This window comes from Seriola dumerili, unplaced genomic scaffold, assembly GCF_002260705.1.
Source record: "Seriola dumerili isolate Sdu_G_001 unplaced genomic scaffold, Sdu_1.0 BDQW01000105.1, whole genome shotgun sequence".
In the NCBI taxonomy this organism is placed as follows: Eukaryota; Metazoa; Chordata; class Actinopteri; order Carangiformes; family Carangidae; genus Seriola; species Seriola dumerili.
Window position 1 is genome coordinate 2,272,968 of NW_019174360.1, and position 18,998 is coordinate 2,291,965.

Sequence of the window (18,998 nt, forward strand, 5' to 3'; positions counted from 1 at the left end):
CAGCTGTAGTTAGATGCCGTAATACTTCCAGATTCAGATTTTACATATGAAAATATGATCAGTTTATTAAACATGATGCACTGGTAAATTAAACCCCCACAAGAAAGCACAAGTACATTTTGAATGCAGATATGCTGCGTCTTTATCAAGAAGCCTTTTACTTTTAAATGATTAACCGGAAGTACTCGATTTGATTGTGATTGACTTGACAAGAAGAGCATGGCAAAGCAGGCGCCTAAAGTTGAAGTCTGCGCAATGTTTTTTTTTTTTTTTTTTAGAATGGCACTAAATGGTTTAATATGATTCAGCAAAAAAAACACCCAACATGCACATGTAGACAAATCCCCCAGTATAAACCCATTCATCCACACACAGCCTTAAAATACCACATGGCTGCATATGTTGATAAATCTCAAAGATATAGACATTTATGCAAGTTCTTATGGGCGGGATACATTAAGGGTCAAAATTACCACACAATTTATTAAGTCATTCCCCTTTGGAAATTATGGGTCCCATAAATTCTTCAGTTAGAAATGAAATTGTGTAAAATGCTGATATCCAGATATATTGCACCATAACTGCATCCAGTAGACTCCCAAAGTTGTAAATTATTTTTATTTTCAACACTAATGACTCTGGGTTAAAGTCGGATTTAACAGGTAGATTAAACTTGTGACAACAGCAGCTAATACATGGCTAATTATTAGACTCTGACCATGAAAGTCAAAGTCAGAACCAAATGGCTGAGGGCAGGATCACTATGGTGACATCATATGACCAACTGCACTGGTCACTAGCCACAAACAGACAGAGGGGGAGCAAGGGGAGAAGACGGAGGGAGGGGGTGGGTGGGTGCGGTTGGGGGGGCAGATAATGTATTCAGGAAATGGACCAGAAATGTCTGACGGCTGTCGACACCTCCAGCCCCAAGCTCCCCAGCTGCAGGGACATATTTGATGTCTTGTTTCACGCGGTGGAGAGCCACTGGCCTTGAATTTAGATTCTACAACCAATTAAAATTCTTGCTGTGTCCAAGCAATCATTACTCTACTGAATACAGATTTGTCTTAAATACCCCCTTAGCCTCCGTTCTTTCTCACTGAAGCCGCTGTGCACTTGTTGTAACCATGTGGTTTATGAGCACATCAGCTAAATAAAACTGTTATTATTATATTTGAAACACTCAATAGAAAGAGCCTATGCTCATTGAAAATAAAAGCGTCTATTGATTTTATCCTCAAGCTCAAAAATTCCCTCAAAGGACCCTACTTCAAACCTGTTGGTTGGGAGCTAAGCACCTAGAATTGCAGCACAGGCACCACATCCACGGCAGAGGCTTTAAAGCTCAGGGCAACGTGAAGAAATCTTCAGAGGCCGGACACAAGGCTTAGCTGCAGCCCTGCAGAAGCCCCCCCCCCCTCACACTAAGCAATTTCAACTTGTGCTCGGCTCAGCTTTAACTCCCCAGAACATGGCTCCGGCTGGGCTGCTCATGCCTGGAGGTGAGAGCGAGCACGAGAAGTCATGAGAGCCGGGTCAAAAAATGAAATTGAGGTTAGTTTCTGAGGATCTGAGCGTCCGGGCAAAGCTGGAAATGTCCTGTCATGTTTTAGACTTTTAATCTGAAATGAACAGTGCAATAATCATCTACAAAGCAATACTCTAAAAATAAGCACGCAGAACGGCATACAGAGCACATTATGCTCCCAACTCTCCTACATGACTGGAGAAATGACCTTTATTTGTGATTAGTACAGTGAACTGTACCTTTAGGCTATGGTGAGCCAAGCACGACACACTGTCCACATTATACACTGGAGCAGCAGATTTTCTTGCCCTGTGGTGCTGCCACGCTGGTAATCACGCTGCATGTGATGCTCTGCCGTGTGATATGCACAAACCATATGGTGAGAAAAATGAATCAGACTTTAAACTGTGTGTGATCAGGTAAAACCTGGAACATGACGACTGTTCTCGTTGTGCGGTTGTTTAATGTCACTGAGGGGAGGGGACAAGAAGAACGAGAGCTCGAAGTGCTGCAGCTAGAGGTAAAACACAAGCAAATGAGGAAATTAAAAACAAATTAAGCATTGAGAAAATGCTGCAAAGTAATAAAGGTGACAAATTTAGAAACACAATCAATAAAGCATGTGTAGCTTAACGAAGAAAACACAACCAAATTAGATTTAACCCCAGTTTTGAGACTATTTATGATACAATAGCAATTCAATGTATTTACAGTCTAAACATGAAGAATCCAGGAAGTATTTACATGGTATTTACATTCCTCATTATTGTTGTTTTCATTGATATTGATGCATAAACTTGTAAGCAGCATTTTAATGTTGCACCTGGTCAAGAGTAAAACAATGCATCTTATTTTAAAAGCCGATTATTTGCTGTTTTCATTTGAAACACAGTGGAGTAGAAAGTAGAGGAGTGAATTTTCTGGAGATTCAATTAAAATTTGTGCTAAATTTAAATGTAGACTTTCCTCGTAGTGTTTATTTTAGTTTCAACACTGATAGCACGACTCAGATATCGTTGCAGGTGTTTTCTATACAGCTAGCATTAGCCTTACTTATTACTAAATTGTTGAAGATGTTTTGTCCATTTGCTCATGTTTGATTTAGCTCAGCCGTTCTTTAGTTGTACTGTGTTGAGCTGTCATGGCCACCTTAAAAAAGTGATGACAACCCTCTAATTAAGCATCTGCTGCAAGGTCACCAGAGAAAGACTTGAATCAGTATGATTTTTTACTACAAGATGAATCAACAGAGGAATCACTGTGATTTCCTTAATTCTGCATCATCAAAACACACAGTATTTACTCATTTAAAACATCACAGGGTGTTACTGTAAATCTGTGTGGAAACCTTCCCCGAACCACAACAAGACAGCGACGAGAACTTGCAACATCAGCTGCTGTCTCAACATGTGACCCTAATCCCTGATGAAGGGCACTGAAGACACCTCCGCCCTTGAGAGTGGAGAAACAAATGTCTTCCTCCATGTAACATTTTGACAGTGAAGTCCTGTCAGATGTTCACATAGCTGTACCTGTCTGCCTCAGGCTAACCGTTCATGACCTTGCCTTGTCTGCCGCGATATTTCACATCCAACCCATTTACACAGTAAATAACCATTAAACGTGCTTTGCCCTCGTTAACTGGACTTGTTGCATGTTGGACCAGGGTTCATTTTAGGGTTGTCAGTCCAGGCCACCAGGCTTCTTTTAAAGAGTGTAGGAGCTGAAATCTGTCCTCAGTGGATGGTAACGTAATGAGTTACCACATTGTGAGACACCACTAATCAATAACTATGAATTAAGAGACTAAAAATCAGATATGTATGTCAAGGACTGTGACCTTAAGCACTGTAAACAAACATGGCCGAGAGAGGGTAGGCGAGCATGCATTCAGTGTGTGTGACTGTCTGTGTGACTGTCTGTGTGACTGTCTGTGTGTGTGTGTGTGTGTGTGTGTGTGTGTGTGTGTGTGTGTGTGTGTGTGTGTGTGTGTGTGTGTGGGGTGGCACTGATGCTGCACTCCGAGCCAGGGGGGCTTCAACCTTTTGCAAGTGGCAAAGGCAGACATGATGAAGTCATGTTGACAGTGTGTAACCTGCAGTCAGACATCTTTTTAACACGATTTTGCTTTTGCTTTTTTACTCTAATCCCAAGGCCAGCTCATGGTATACACCAGCTCTACAGCAACCGGGGGGTGGGAGGGTGGTTGTGGTGGTCCTGAATTAAAAATCTACTCACATCGCCAAACAGTTTGGGAGACACAACTAAAACTACTGTTATAATATGAATCTACAGCCATGCTAGCAGCTCTGAGCTTATACTTCAACGCAGTCGAGGTTTGAGCTAAATGCTAATGTCATCATGCTTACAATGATGCTAACGAGCTGATGTTTACCATTTTAGCTTAGTGTGTTCACATGCTAACATTTACTAATTAGCACAAAGCATAATTGGAAATTTTGACTTGATGATGGAGGTGACGGATTAAAGGTTAATTGATCACCCATTACAGTTCATGCTGAGCCACAGGGGTTTAATTCTGAGTCCAGTGCTGTTCCCTGTGTACATGTTGACTCTGGAACAGCTTCCCACAAAATCTCAGAGAAGCTAAATCACTGCACAGCTTAAAAAAACTTCCTCAAACAATTGTTTTCTTTGGCTTCGTCTTGATTTTATACCTTTTATTTGATGTTTGTTCACTGAATTCTGCTTCTTTTTGATCTTCTCTGTCTCTTATACCTCCATCTTTCCCTTTCCTCCCTCCTGCTACATAAACTTAAATAGGTTACTGTTGTTCTTGTTGTAATCTGAACAGTGTGTGAAGTGGTGTATTTATATATCTGTGAGCACATTGTTTCTGCTTTATCTTGTACGCACACGCGGAGGCGTGACTGGGGCGTGGCCTTGACCGTTGCGTCATCTTATCAGGAAGAAGCGCACCAGTTCACAGAGAGTGGAGAAGCGCGGTGAGTAACTAACTGGAAAATGAGTAAAAGTGTCGCTGTAGGTTTTTAACAGAAGCTAAATTATGTCATGTAAGGTGTTGTTTTATCAGTACGAACCTCTTTGCGTGCTTGTGTCGTCCTGTGTGTGAAGGAGGGGAACTTTATTCGGATGTAAAGTTTCCACGAGTTCAGTCAAGGACAACAAGCAAGGTGGCTTCAGCCTGCTTCGCCATCTGAAGAGAATGAATGTGGATTTCTGGATATTTAACGTTTAATCGTTTTTGCCGGTCCATTTTAATTAGTGACACAACATTACTTCAGATGGTTTCTGAAATGTGGGGGTTCTCTGGTGTATTCGTCAGACTCCTGGATGATTTCCAAAGCAGCACCGGTCTTTGGTGTGGGAGGCTAATGGGGCGGGATGACAGACTTGTTGTAGTTTAAATGTGCATGAAGTTAATATTAATGTCATTATGTGTTTAAGCCCGCTGGTTAGCCACGCAGTTAGCTTGTTAGTGTAATTGGGGTAACCATTTATATCAGAGCTGGATGGCCACTCACTGCTCGGGAACTGCAGTGGGAATCCTAGCTCTGTGTTCTAGATAGAAATATATTGGCAGATTTGTCCTAAATGTCTTTCACCTGCATGTTTATAAATCTTCTACTGCTATTACTTTTATTTTAGGTCCAATTCTGGATGAAATAGCTTCTACCATCTAGATCTAACACATCAGTTTCTGTAAGTAAATATTAATATCATCTTAAATCTTAGTTATCATTGTCTCTTGGCTGTACATCTGCATGTGGATGTAAATAAACATAAGCCAAAACCAGGACTCGTGTCTTCTCTCTGCAGTTTTGTCAGTGCCGTTATGCCTGATGAGATGTCGAGACCTTTAATCCGAGGCGGAGGCGAAGGAGGACGCTCCAGACGTCTTGAAGCCTCCGTGTCTGAGCCCGGCGCTCCAGTGATTGGCATTGTGGGTACGGGCGACTTCTCTCGCTCACTGGCCAGAAGGCTGGTGGCCTCTGGCTACCAAGTGGTGGTGGGAAGTCGAACCCCCAAACGCTCTGTGGCTCTGTTCCCTGAAGAGGCTGAGGTGACACACACACACACACACACACTCACACAATGACACCATGTAATTGGTGTTTTTGTTTCTCTTCTCATGGATGATAATTATGTTTTTACTCAGATTCTTCCCCACTACATATAATAACTGTTGTGATTATCCTGAATACAAAGCTACCAGATAATCTTAGTTCAAGATGACAGAAAGTTGTGGCATGGGAACAGTGTAAAGCAGTTAATCCAGGATATTTAAAGCTTCCCATTCTGCATAGTCAGTGTGTAAGTATCTGTCAATTTCAGCATTAAAAATAATTCCCTCAACCAGATGTCTAATATTTTACAGCAGTGCATTTTGTAACCTTTTTTGAGAAAAGCTGTATGAGTATTTATGACACCTTTACTATATATATATATCATAATGTGATTATTATAATGTGATTATTATAATGTGCTTCTAACTTGCATCTACTCCTCTGAATGTAGAGCATGACCATTTCATTTCTTTGTCTTCCAGGTGACCTCCCAGATGGAGGCAGCCAGTCAAGCGGACCTGGTCTTTGTAGCTGTGTTCCCCGAGCACCACTCCACGCTGGTTCAATTAAAACCAGCACTGGCTGGGAAGACACTGGTGGACGTCAGCAACAGTTTGCAGATCAACCGAGACGGGCCTTCAAATGCCGAACAGCTGGCCGATCTGTTTCCGGAGAGTTTTGTCGTCAAAGGGTTTAACACCTTATCGGCCTGGACGCTCCAGATGGGCCCTCGGGATGGGAGCAGGCAGGTAGGACACTTATAGGCCCCTTATAGTTCAGCTTCATGGAAGTCAAGTGATACTTCGGATGTGAAAATCAAATGTGTTTGGGGGGGAAAAAGAGGATGGAAGAGTCCAGATTTAAGGAGTTAGGAAGAGAAAAAATTCCATCTTTTTTGTCGTCTTTTCTCCTCAGGTTTTCCTGTGCAGTGACAATCACAAGGCCAAGAGCTCAGTGATGCAGCTGTGTCGCAGAATGGGCTTCATCCCTGTCGACATGGGCCTCCTCTCTTCTTCTCTGGAGATCGAAAACCTCCCCCTCTATCTTTTTCCCTCCTGGCGCATTCCCATCATCTGCACCCTGGCCCTGTTTATCTTCTTCTACCTGTACAACTTCACCCGTGACGTCCTGCAGCCCTTCGTCACGGCAAGGAAGAGTGTTTTCTACAAAATGCCCATTGAGACTGTCAATGTCACTCTTCCCTCCGTGGCCTTGGTGATGTTGGCGCTGGTCTACGTGCCTGGTTTGTGCGCCGCTTTCCTCCAGCTGTGGTGGGGCACCAAGTACAATCGATTCCCCGACTGGCTGGACCGGTGGCTAACCAGGAGGAAGCAGTTAGGGCTGTGCAGCTTCCTGTGTGCAGTCCTGCATGCCATCTACAGCCTGTGTCTTCCCATGAGGAAGTCTGCTCGCTACAAACTTCTCAACGCTGCTTTTAAACAGGTGAGAGGAGTCTGTGCAGGAAGCATCAAAGCTAGTTCTGGTGCTTTCATTGGCTTAACAGATGAGAGAGTCACAGCCTGAAGGGATCAGCTCAATTTCCCAGGAAATAGCCACAACCTCGTTGAGTCCGACACTGACAAAATCTCTGGCCTTCTCCTCTCTCTTATGTATTACCAAACTGCCAGCGAGCAGAGCTGCAGTGATTGCTTGATCAATTGATTTGTCAATCGAAAGAGAAGTTTTTTTGTTTGTTTTTTTAACCTATAAAAGTAAGTTGCAGTTACAGGTTCAGATCTGGTTTATACTGAGGCAGCTGCACAGTTGACCAACGTTTCTGGCCTTTGATCTCGGAAACAAACGATTGCAATGCCGTGAAGAATAATTAATTACGTGTTCCACTTACATGAAATCAGTGTGCTATTGTTCTGCTTTAATCAGCGTGTTCATGCGTCAGCTAAAAAAAAAAGAAACTGCTGGCACAGTTTTATATCAAACCTGATTGTGGCTACATAAGCAGGACACACTGATGATTTCTGTGTTTGTTTATCGTCCAGGTGAAGGACAATGCGGAGAACTCGTGGGTTGACGAGGAGGTGTGGAGGATGGAGCTGTACCTCTCTGTGGGCATCATGGCCCTCGGGCTGCTCTCTCTGCTGGCTGTCACCTCGCTGCCCTCAGTGGCCAACACCGTCAACTGGAGGGAGTTCAGCTTCATACAGGTATATACACACACACACACACACACACGCACAAAGCTTGACACATAGACGGACAGGTGTCAGGCTGATGTGTAGACAGCTCTGAGCTATTTCTCCTATACTATAATGCTCACATGGTCTTGCAGTCACACACATACAAACACTGACTCCAAGTGTTTGTCCTCCTGCAGCTGCCCCAGATTTGGTGTTGGGCTGTGGCAGAGCCATCAGGAGTGTTGTGACTCACTCTCCTCTCCTCTCCTCTCCTCTCCTCCTCCTCTCCTCCTCTCCTCTGTTTTTTTTTTATCTCCTTTCATCTCTCCATAATCCTGTGGCCGTCAGATTAGTCATGTCCCGACAGCCTGGGCGATGTAAGGCGTCTTCCTGCCCTGCACTTCTACTCTTGCTGCACACAGCTGCAGGACAGTGTGTCCATGACTGCTGTTTACTCTCTCTGCTTGTGTGTGGATGAGGGAGAGAGTGCATACTTGCTTTTGTGCATATATGTGTGTGTATGAGTGTGAGTAAGAGAGAGATGTACTTGTGTTTTGTGTTTGTGTCTGAGCATCAGTCTCATTCAGGACATACCAATTACACCCTGAAGGCAGAGCATCGTCCACTTGACCTGCATGTTCTGAGTGAGTTGACACTGCTGGTTGGGGATCAGACCGAAACTCTCCGTCTTTTAGAAAACGCAGTGCACATCAACATTCGAGCCAAAGCAGCTGTGAAATACTGTCAAAAGGTGAAGTGTTGAGCGTGTGTTCGACTCTTGAGTCCTGATTGATAATGCTGATGATCAGCTATTTCTTGGATCAGCTTTTCGTGGCTCTTGAGAAAATAAACAAACACATAAGGAGCAGGAGAGTGCAGATGGCTTTCTGTCAGGTTTCCCCACATATGTTTGTATAGCTCTGACGATGCAGGATGATGTCATCTGTATCTTTTCAGTACAGGGGATTTCATGCTTACATTGCGGACGGTGGACTCGGAGTAATAACACGTTTTCACATTGCTGCTGTTCCCCCTCAGTAGTTTGAAATCCCTGTAATAAAATGTCACAATAGGAATAATTATGATCCTTTTTTAAAAAAAAATACCTTTCCTGTTTAACTTTCAATCAGACACCTCAACAAATATCTGCCAGTTAAAAAAATAAGCTCTGGTTGCTTCCTGACCCCCCCCAGTAGAGGAATGGACAGATTAGTTTCCTCACAGCCTTTTTTCTTCTGAGTTAAAGTAATTGACTCTTTGTTGTTTGTGTATTTGTCTTCAAAGTTAAAATTAAATGAACCACTCAGTCCATGTAGTGAATGCAGGAGGAAGAATGAGGCTGTTTTTAAACCCCTGGCCTCTACCTGAGTCAACCTTGGGGAGTTTTTATTAGCGGTACCCTGCAGGTACATGATGTGGCCCTCGTTCAGGTCATGAGTGGTAGGTCAGTGTGTTTCCTCAGTCTGCAGTGAGCTGATGTCGTAGACTGGCTGGACTCACTTCAAGGGAAAATTAATCTTTCTTTAAAACAATGTGGGTCGTGTATTTTAGAGGACAGGACGAGTGTAATAGTAACAACCTGTGACACCCTTTGTTTCCCCTCCTGCAGTCCACGCTAGGTTACTGCGCCTTGTCCGTGGCCACCCTCCACACACTCCTCTTTGGTTGGGGCCGTGCCTTCGACTCGGCCCAGTACCGCTTCTGCCTGCCCCCCACCTTCGTACTGGTCCTGATTCTTCCGCTGACGGTTCTGCTGGGCCGCCTGCTTCTCTTCGTGCCCTGCATGGCCGGGCGTCTCCGGCAGATCCGCCGCGGCTGGGAGAGGAGCCGACACATCCGCTTCACCCTGCCGAACGACGACTGCCACAACGGGCTGGAGGATGTCAGTAATGTGTGAAAAAAAACACCTCTTTAGATGTGTGAATGAAGATCCAGACAAAAAAGGTGTCAACGTAGAGCTCTTTGTGTGTGCACACTCACGAATATCGCGCTCAGCAACACTCGCACAGAAGATGAAAGATTTATACATCGTTGGAATGTAGTGAAGGCTTCTTTCTATGGCCTGTTGAAAGTGTTATATAATTAGCTGGTAGTTCCTTAGAGATATCTGACCAGGAGAGTGGTCAGCCTTTTGCACTATGCATTCAAATAATCAGTATTTAGTTCCTCTTTGTACTTTATACTTTAATTTATTGTTTCCTGTTGACATTCAGTTTGAAATTTCAACCTGGAACTAAAGAAAAATTTTAGTTTCTGGTTTAATTTATGCAAAACAGTCACTGTTACACGTCTCATGAACCTGCTGAACACGAAGCAGTACAACTGAATTTTACACTAGTTCATAACTCGAGTCCTTGGAGTAAGGTTTCTTCAGTCTGATCATCAGAAATGGACTTGGCCTTTTTCTTCTTTCCAGTTTAAAGGTTTTGATACTTTTTTTTCTGTTCTGTACAGAGTTTTGTAAAAAGAGCCTTCAACACAGCCGATCATCTTGTTCTGTCCACTTACAAAAATGAAACTTCATTTTGTTGTGAGGTTTTTCACTGATTAGATGTCAGTGGTGGTTTTATTCTCAAACTATGAAATTTCATTATGCTGTCATATTCGTTTATAGTGTTGTGGGCTGTATGAAAACGATTATGGTGGGGAGGGTGGGGGCTAACTCTTATGTTCCACTATTTTAAAAAGCATGACCTTCCCCGGCATTATGAATATTTTCTCTGGACCCTGTAAACTTCAGTCCTTTAACCATTAAACGAGTACTTCATACTCAAAAACTAATAAAATAAAAATGGGTGAAATGGTTTCCCTTAAAGAACTAAGATGACAGTTTAAACATGAAATAAATTAACATTCATTTTCACAATATGCGTCACCAACACATACTGTGTTAGAAGCTTTTGCTTTACCTCACTCTTGGTTTTATACAATATATGTATAAACAAAGTGTCTTGTCTGTCGAGGCTCATGGGAAAAGGAAACACGATAACGTCATGTCTTTTTTTTCTCAAAGCCCTCACACAGAAACGTGACTGTTGTCCTTTGCATATTGCAAAACACACCTTTTTATCTTTTTATGAGCCGTGTCTCACAGGAAAATCTTCTTCTTTTTTAATGTTAAATATTTTCATGTAATTTCTTTGATAAGAAATCTCACATGGGGGAAAAGTTGAATGAAAATAGAAATACAGAGGAAGAAGAAAAAAGAAGCCTCTCACAAAAGTCATATGACAATAGTTGCCCCCATTTTCTGACCACTCACCCCCACTAATAATTTTCATACAGTCCCTTACTCAGGTGTTGTTCATATCTGAAGCAGTTGGCTGCTGGGGGTCGTTTTACATTGTACAACAACATTGAACAAATCTACATTTGTTTTTGTTTTTTCCTTTTTACTTGTTATTGATGATTTTTTTTTTTTTTAGTGTTGTACTAATCTGACGTCCTGGTAATCTCCCATCAGTGCATCATATTTAGCTCAGTGAGCTGTTGCAGAACTTTATTGTTTTAACAACGGGAAGAAAACACACAGTTTGCTGCTGTTTTGTGATTTCAGCAGTTTCTTTCATGGTTTATGTGAGTTTGTATTTTCTCAGTCTTGTGTTCTTGCCAAAGATTGATCCTGTTACCTGATGAATATGTTTTCTGAATCTAAATTAACATTTCTTAGTAGTGTACTGAAATTTAAGATAGTGTCTATTATCATAAAGATACGAATGTAAAGATTTCAAATGGAAATTTCAAGAACATAGAATAAAGAATTTTTCTACAATTGTTTTCACTGTATTTCCTCTACGTAGGTCTTTAATAATGTGAAACACATTTGCAGCTCATTTAATCATAGAAATTTATTCATCAACTTCTTTTAAGACTTGTAGTGTTAAAGATTTGACTGATATCCACCATTACAAAGTTGAGTAAAAGCTAAAAGTAGTCTAAATTTTACCCAAGGTGTGCAGCAGCAATGAACCCATCGTATCATTGGATATGTGGATGCTGCCACCTTGTGGTGGAGAAATAGTATTTCTCTTGTAACGCCAAGCTGAAAACATTTTCCTCAATGTGGATGTGTGCTTTGGAAAACACATCAATAACAGGAGAAAAGTTTTAATGCAGCTTCATCATAACAAAGTCAACAAGTCATATGAAACATGCTTTCCAAAAAGCTGAAGGTTTCTTATTAAATGTATGAAAGAAGCTTGAAGTTTTTATTAAAAATATCTGTTTTGCAGTACTGCAGGTATAACTGGAAACCTGCAGTGTGAACTAGAGGTAACATGAGAATGAAAAATGATTATCATGGAATATAAGTCATGGCATTACCAAGTATTTAGACTTCAAGATTCAAGATATAACACTTCAAGAATGAAAAATGAAAAACTAGTTGTCATGTCAGAGTATACAGTTTCCATATTAACAGAGACACAGCTTCCTTTCCTGACAGTGTTGACGCAACAAACCTACGTCCGGCTTCATTTTCCTCAGCAACTCCCAACGCAGACAAAGAAAGTTATTGCAGGACAAGTTGGACGAGCCCTGACTGACAACTGGGGAGTGCATTCAGCAGCAGAAAGGTGTGTCTCTCACTGCAGTCATGACTGTAAGTATGATCTCTTTTGAATTTATTCATTTCCTACAGTGTTTCATGAAAGATTTATGGTACTAGTAAGTGATCTCTCAGGGGAGTTGATTAACCCACATTCATGCGGACTGTAATAAATCCTTACAGAGCAGGAGTCGCTCTGCTTAGCTGCACGTGTAGTCTCGTGTAAATGTAATGAAGCGTTACGTCTAAACTTGTTCCTGATTAATGAACAAGTACAATGAAATTCACACTGCGTTATCCAAGGTTAGTGCATAAGTAAGTAGGATCTGTTTCCCCCCCCCCCCACCAGGAATCCTTTAACAAAGCAGCAGAGGAGGTGAAGGTACTGAAACAAAAACCAGACCATGGAGAACTGGCTGCACTTTATGGTTTTTATAAACAAGGCACAGTTGGTGATGTTAACATAGGTAAGTCACTGCAGTGTAACTGTTTTTTTTTTAAGGCTTTTTAATGCTGTAGAATTCGTATGGAAACACTGAAGAAGACAGTTCCCACACCTGTGCACAGGAACACTTCCAGTTGGGGTGGAGACAAAAATGAGGGCTGACAAGTTTGGTGTCATTTTACGAGTGATGCCAAAACTGATAAATTTATGTTAAGCTGCTTGTTTTCTTTGTCTTCTTCTTTCTTTCTTTTTTCTTTTTACATTTTTATGATCATTGATGGAAGAAACATTTTTAGACAAAAAATGCACATTTACTATTTTAAAACACAAAAAAATTTGATTTTTCTCACTGAGCTAAATTATTATTGAAGTGTTCAGTGTTTTGTTCCCAATGCTGAGGTCTAAATGTTATTTCAAAGTTTAAGATTCTGGTGGAGAAATGCTGAATATTTACTTCTCCATTGGTCTAAAAACAGTCAAATTTAAAAATATACCAAATCTAAAAATTCTGGAAATGGCTTTTAAAATACCGACTGTGGAAGTTTTTAATTGCAGAATGTAACTCCTCACCCCCAAGTAGTGGAGTATGCAACATTTACCCATGTGATAGATCAGAATACTGAACCAAGAAACTGAAAATTAAACTCACCTGTGTGGCATTTAGTAAGAGGAAACTGTGTTGCGTCTGTATTGTAGTGTTTATTATTATTATTATTATGATATTGATGGTTGATTTTATTTCCACAGCGCGTCCAGGGATGCTTGACTTCACAGGAAAAGCAAAATGGGATGCATGGGATGCAAAGAAAGGTAAGATTTATAGAAGTTAAAAAAAAAAACAAAACAAAAAACAGCAATAATCAAAGGAGAGTTTCAACATACTGTAAAACCGACATGCCTAAAAATGTATTTGTTTGTTTCTGTTTCTAAATCAACAGGACTGTCCGCAGATGAAGCGATGGCTGCCTATGTGGAACTGGTGGAGAAGCTAAAGGCAAAATACGGAATCTAGAGTCTGTTTTTCACAAAGCTGTTGTAATTTCAGTGAAATATTTCCCATTTGTTTTCTTAGCTTTTTTCTGGGCAAGAAAATGAAAAAGTGTGTTTCCTAAAATGTCAAACTATTCTCTTAAGTGCAAATACAGTATATCATTTTCAGAGCATCTGTGTACAGGACTGGCTATCAAAAATAAAGACTTGTTTTTTGGGCTTCAGACGTGTTTCTGTCAACAGTTTAACCGCTTTCATCTGCGGAAGAAACTCTTCGTCCCACGCACGGCTGGAATGAGCACAGTTTGGTTTTAATGCGGCGTTATGTGCTGGACTGTTTTTGTCGGCCGGCAAAGTGACTTCCTAGAGGCTCTGCTAGCTGTCTGACACCACTATAATGATACGACAAGACTCCAGGAAGTCACTGGTATCAAAGCAAATCAGTGTTCCTCAGAAGCAGGTTTTACTTAGTTTATAGGGGAATTCTTTATAAGAATAAGAATAATAATAATAATAATAATAATAAGAACTTTATTTATAACCACACGAATAGCAAACAGCCAGCATATCTTGGCATCTACTGCATCAATTTTAACCATTCCTGGAGTGGCCCCTTTAATTTCATTTTACAGAGTTTTAATATCTCCATAACTGTGGGTGGTGGATGGATAGTCTTTCTGGTTTCCTACCAAATTCTGTCTGCCAAAATCTCAAACATCTCGACATAAATGTAAATTTTATCTATGACATTTGAACATTAAAAAATCATGTTGTTAAATAAAAACACTGCAGGGATTAGAAAAATATGCATTTTTGCAGTACCACTGTATTTAACACTCAAGCTGCTGTGGTGTACTAATTGACAGTCTGTACTAAGCCAAGATCCATTATGTATTGATGAGAAGTGAGAGAAAATGAGCCAGTCCCCACTTGAGTCACATCTCCACAGTATCCACGGGGAGTCCGCCGGTTGTCGGGCTGCCTGGAGAGCAAGGCAGCAGGGAGACCTGTGTCTGAGGAGTCCCACTGTGGCTGATGGAGCTGTGATGCTGCCGGCGCCGACTGGGCAGGTGCTGAGTGAGCCTCCATCTCCTCCACCTCCTCTGAATCTCATGCTGCACCTGGAAGAACATGAACACAGGTCCTCAAGTTACTCAAAACCCACATTTCATTCAGGAAGTTTTGTCTCTAATTGGCACAAGTTCTTACCTCTCCATTCATGAAGCAATAAAGGACAGCGACCACGAAACCCTTACAGATGTGAAGAGAGAAAGGTCAGTGAGTGTAGCTGTATTTATCATTACTCTGAGTTAATTGGATGCTTTAGCTCTCTTATGCATACAAATAATTTACCTGCGTGGATGACAGAGCCAACTCTGCAATGGTCCATATCTTAAAGACCGTGCTGCTGACTTCAACAGGTAAGAAAACAAACAGGATGTAATGCAGACCAAACAGGGCCACCAGAAAAAATGTGGATTTGATCAGCCTCCTGGTGAAAGAAAAGGAAGGCATTTTCTTTCATTAATAATGAAGTAAATAGAATAGCAGTCTTCCCAGCTGTCACACCTTTTTCTGAGATAGTGCCCAATGTGCTGAAACTCTTATCTCAGTCTCTACATGAATGCCTGAACCACTGACATGGAAACCACTATACGTTTGGCTTAAAATCATAGTATATCTTTTACTTGGATTAACAAAGCAAATAGGATCAGTCTTTGCTCTTTTATCCTATGAATAATACATGACCTATTTCTTACATATAGAAACAGCTACTGGCCCTCGACTTTACATATCAGATCTATGATATGAAGGAGCAACAATACCACACTAGTGAGATCACTACTCACTTGTACTGGCTGAATTCGTTCCTCTGTGCAACCGGCATCCTCAGTTTGCTCACCAGTATCCTCAAAATTCCCAAGAAAAAGATGAGGTTCATCTGAAAGGATTAAAACCTGTGAACACAGTTGTTATGCTTTCTTGTGATGAAAATAGTTGGAACATTTTGGGAAATACGCCTATTCACACACGGTTTTTTGACGGGTTGCAGTGACTTCCTGGGAGTTTTTTCATCCCTGTGAGGTTGCCAGGGAACTAGCGGTCACTGGTCTGAAATAGTAATGATAGATATAATCTAGTCTGAGTTTAAGAGATAATGATGACTGGATTTTCTTAATCTTAGTTTGCTCAGAATCAGGGTAACTATCGCCCTGTTTCAAGGCTTTATTGTTAAGCTAAGCTAACTAGCTGCTAGCTGTAGGGTCATATTTAGATATGAGCGTGGTATCTTCTCATCTGACCATTGAGAAGAAGGTGAATAGGTGTATTTCACAAAATGTGGAACTGTTTTTTAAATAAAAATAATGATTTAAAACTAATTAAATTGAAGTAAAAAAAGAAACTTTTTACAGATATAGTTAGAAGAACTGGGACTCGAAGTATCCACCAAATCCATTCATGGCTTCTGGTTTCCCAACATCTTTGGCAAAGAAATAAATAACTGTCAAAGTTATACTGTAATATTATTTTGAAATGAATGAGTGAAGCAGATGTTGAGCCCCCTCACCCTTCATCTTCATAAAAAAACTTGGCACACCCCCAGGAGACAATAACAAGCAATGGTAAACCTGTGAGATGAAATAAATCTTGGTTAAATCTAAAAAGGTGCAGAGTCAGTATTTGCTATACTGAGCTGTGGAAATGTGAGGTGCGCTTGTTTGTCCCTACCCCAGCTCAGGACGATGTACCAGGCGAGGTGTTTCTTCAGGGAGAAGAAGGAGCGGCTCACCAGGGTGAAGAGGAAGTGGCTCTCCACCAGCAGCCAGCTGTAGTTTGCCAGGATGGAGTAGTTGGAGAACATTAGAACGACCTTACAAGCCACCTGTCGCACAGGGAGAAAAGGCGAGTTAGTGTCAGGCAGGAAGCATCTTTAAGTGACACGGTGACGTCATTTGTAAAAGATGAGTTCATCCATTCATACCGGGTAGTAGTCACAGTGGTAGAGCTCCTCATTGGTAAACAGCAGATAGTCTCTGATGAAGATGAAGATGACTCTCAGGATGAAGGAGATGAAGAGCTGGATGTGAATGTAGTTCCTGGTACAGTGCAGCTTCCTGAACAAATATGAACTCGCACAGTTTAAGGTTATACAACGATATGATTCTTCAGTTGAGAGGAAAAGAAAAGTGTCTTACCTGAACAGACAGAATATGGTGATGGCGATGGTGAGAGAGATGAGAGAGAGTGTGTACCCAGCTGTGTACATGGTCTTCACGTAGGAGAAGTACAAATGGGAATCTGAGGACTGAACAAATGAAAGAGAACAATGCTAATCACTTTCAAAGCAGTGTGATCTGACAGCACATCTAACAATGCCAACCATTTAAAACCACCACCGTGCCGGGACTTGACAACCCGAAGGAACACTTTATTGCTCGTAGTGACCTGTAATTTATGCATAATTTAGGATTCGGAAAGTCAGGCAATTAAGTTAGAAATTTAGCCCGAAGGCAGTGCAGTTCATAAAGTACAAAGACTTGGTGGGATGCATAGAAATACTATTTATAGGGATACAGAATTCTTTCAGTTGTTAATGCATGACTGGGTGAAATTGTGCCTCATAGTTAAGCAATATATTGGATAAACTACCACATTGTCTGTATATTAGATACCACCAACCTCTCTGAGAAAGTGGAGCGTCTCATTGAAGGTGTAGCCACATGCGTCTTCGTGTGGGACGAGTAGGTCTGTCCAGCCACTGGCAGTGCAGTTGCGATGTACTGTCCCTGCAGATTAGCAATGGGGGGTTAGGGGTCTTTATAATGTGCAGATCTGTGTTCATAGATTTATTGGGCAGCTGTGAAACCATTACTTTCCCTCTTCAGGTGCCTCAATAAACCTCTGGTTCATCAAATAAATTATTATGAAATCTGTCTTTATCATCTATCAATGTAAATGTAGCACTCAAATGTGTTTCCCAGTGTCTCTATGTACACAAGCACTTTATGGCTAAATATTTGGATAGAGACCCAAAGAGGGAGAAGCTTTCTCAGTTCAGTATGAAAACAAAAGAGTTTCATGGCAAATAATTAACCAGTGCAATGTGGTATGCGTAATGGGTGTTTGTAAATGTGCGTCACTGTGTTTGTGTGTTTGGGTGCGCATGTGTAGTGGCTCACCTTCTGAATTGAAAAACTCTGGACATGGTTGAGAAACTGTTTCCCCAAGAGAAGCAGGTGGCCAGCAGTTCAGATCATCCCACATTCCCTTACAATGTACACTGATATTGTTTTCTTAATAGACGGAACAGAAATGACATGTTTTTATTTTGATTTTGATTTGTTGGGAACCTGTATACATTATGGAAACACATTATAAATTAAGTAATAAATAAATAAATATATGACTCTTGTGCTGCAATGGTCTTACTTGCAGGATAAAACAAAACCACCATATCTGCAACAATCTTGATCCTTCAAAATAATATGCATTCTGTTTCTAATGTGTTTTGTGCCTGCTGCTCTCTGGCTGCATTATGTCATATGACCATTAGGTGTCACTAAAACTCTGCATCAAATTTCTGTAGTTTGCAAAAACTTCATTCATTTCAGAGATCAACATTTTTCTCAATGGAACTTTTTCCCCCGAGCAATAATCCATTTATTCAGTATTTTTTTTTTATAAGTATAAAGTAAGTTTAGAAACAGTATGGATTTACCTGTTGCTTTTTGTGGCTTAAAAATTAGCACATCTGTCATGCACTTTTCCTCCTCTTTCACAAGATTAACGTGAGGATGACAACCTGGTGATGATTTTGCCTATAAAAAAGACGGAGGTAATAATGCACTAAAGATGTTTTTTCTTCACAGATTCAACTCAAATATGCATCTCTTTTTTTCTCACCTGTGGTAGCAGCAACACTCCAATAAGTCCAACTTTTTTCATGGTGTCAAACAGGTTCCTTTTTTCCATCAAGATAGGCATCTACGTCCGGACCTCAAGCCGCATATATGATTAGAATGAAAAGCAAGCATCCTGCCATGTAGCAGATATATGAGGTCTGAAAATCAAACATAGGCCTCCTCAGAGTGTCGATAACTATGCACAGTATTCTGATAAGCCCCTTCATCAAGGTAGCTATAATTTAAATTGGGGCGTCCTGTCGTCGCTTTCAGAATAAAGTATTTTTTCATGGGCACAAATAAATATTATACATCTATGTGAAAACGACAGGTATATTTGGTGAATGATGTATAGTAAATTAAGTGTTAATGCATGTAATCTGTTTATAATATATATA

The 18,998-nt window shown here is 41.0% G+C and overlaps 3 protein-coding genes across 3 annotated transcripts; 2 read left to right on the forward strand and 1 right to left on the reverse strand.

Moving 5' to 3' along the window:
- Positions 1 to 4,446: 4,446 nt before the first annotated feature.
- On the forward strand, positions 4,447 to 11,468 carry steap3 (STEAP3 metalloreductase). The gene is made up of 7 exons (XM_022746613.1): positions 4,447 to 4,497; positions 5,162 to 5,215; positions 5,333 to 5,576; positions 6,063 to 6,329; positions 6,496 to 7,023; positions 7,578 to 7,742; positions 9,325 to 11,468. Exons 3-7 carry the CDS (start codon positions 5,349 to 5,351, stop codon positions 9,610 to 9,612), a joined length of 1,476 nt encoding a protein of 491 aa, XP_022602334.1. The 5' UTR covers positions 4,447 to 4,497; positions 5,162 to 5,215; positions 5,333 to 5,348; the 3' UTR covers positions 9,613 to 11,468.
- Positions 11,469 to 12,181: 713 nt separating this feature from the next.
- LOC111222734 (acyl-CoA-binding protein-like) lies at positions 12,182 to 13,910 on the forward strand. The gene is made up of 4 exons (XM_022746563.1): positions 12,182 to 12,315; positions 12,611 to 12,728; positions 13,454 to 13,516; positions 13,645 to 13,910. Exons 1-4 carry the CDS (start codon positions 12,310 to 12,312, stop codon positions 13,716 to 13,718), a joined length of 261 nt encoding a protein of 86 aa, XP_022602284.1. The 5' UTR covers positions 12,182 to 12,309; the 3' UTR covers positions 13,719 to 13,910.
- Positions 13,911 to 14,480: 570 nt separating this feature from the next.
- Positions 14,481 to 18,480, reverse strand: LOC111222674 (vasoactive intestinal polypeptide receptor-like). Its single transcript, XM_022746474.1, has 12 exons — positions 18,417 to 18,480; positions 17,878 to 17,991; positions 17,386 to 17,484; positions 16,894 to 17,002; positions 16,680 to 16,812; positions 16,427 to 16,580; positions 16,266 to 16,326; positions 16,109 to 16,178; positions 15,547 to 15,638; positions 15,050 to 15,188; positions 14,906 to 14,947; positions 14,481 to 14,817 (listed from the first exon to the last, which is right to left on the reverse strand). The coding sequence occupies exons 1-12, from the start codon at positions 18,454 to 18,456 to the stop codon at positions 14,632 to 14,634; spliced, it is 1,239 nt and encodes a 412-aa protein (XP_022602195.1). The 5' UTR covers positions 18,457 to 18,480; the 3' UTR covers positions 14,481 to 14,631.
- Between the last annotated feature and the right edge of the window lie 518 nt (positions 18,481 to 18,998).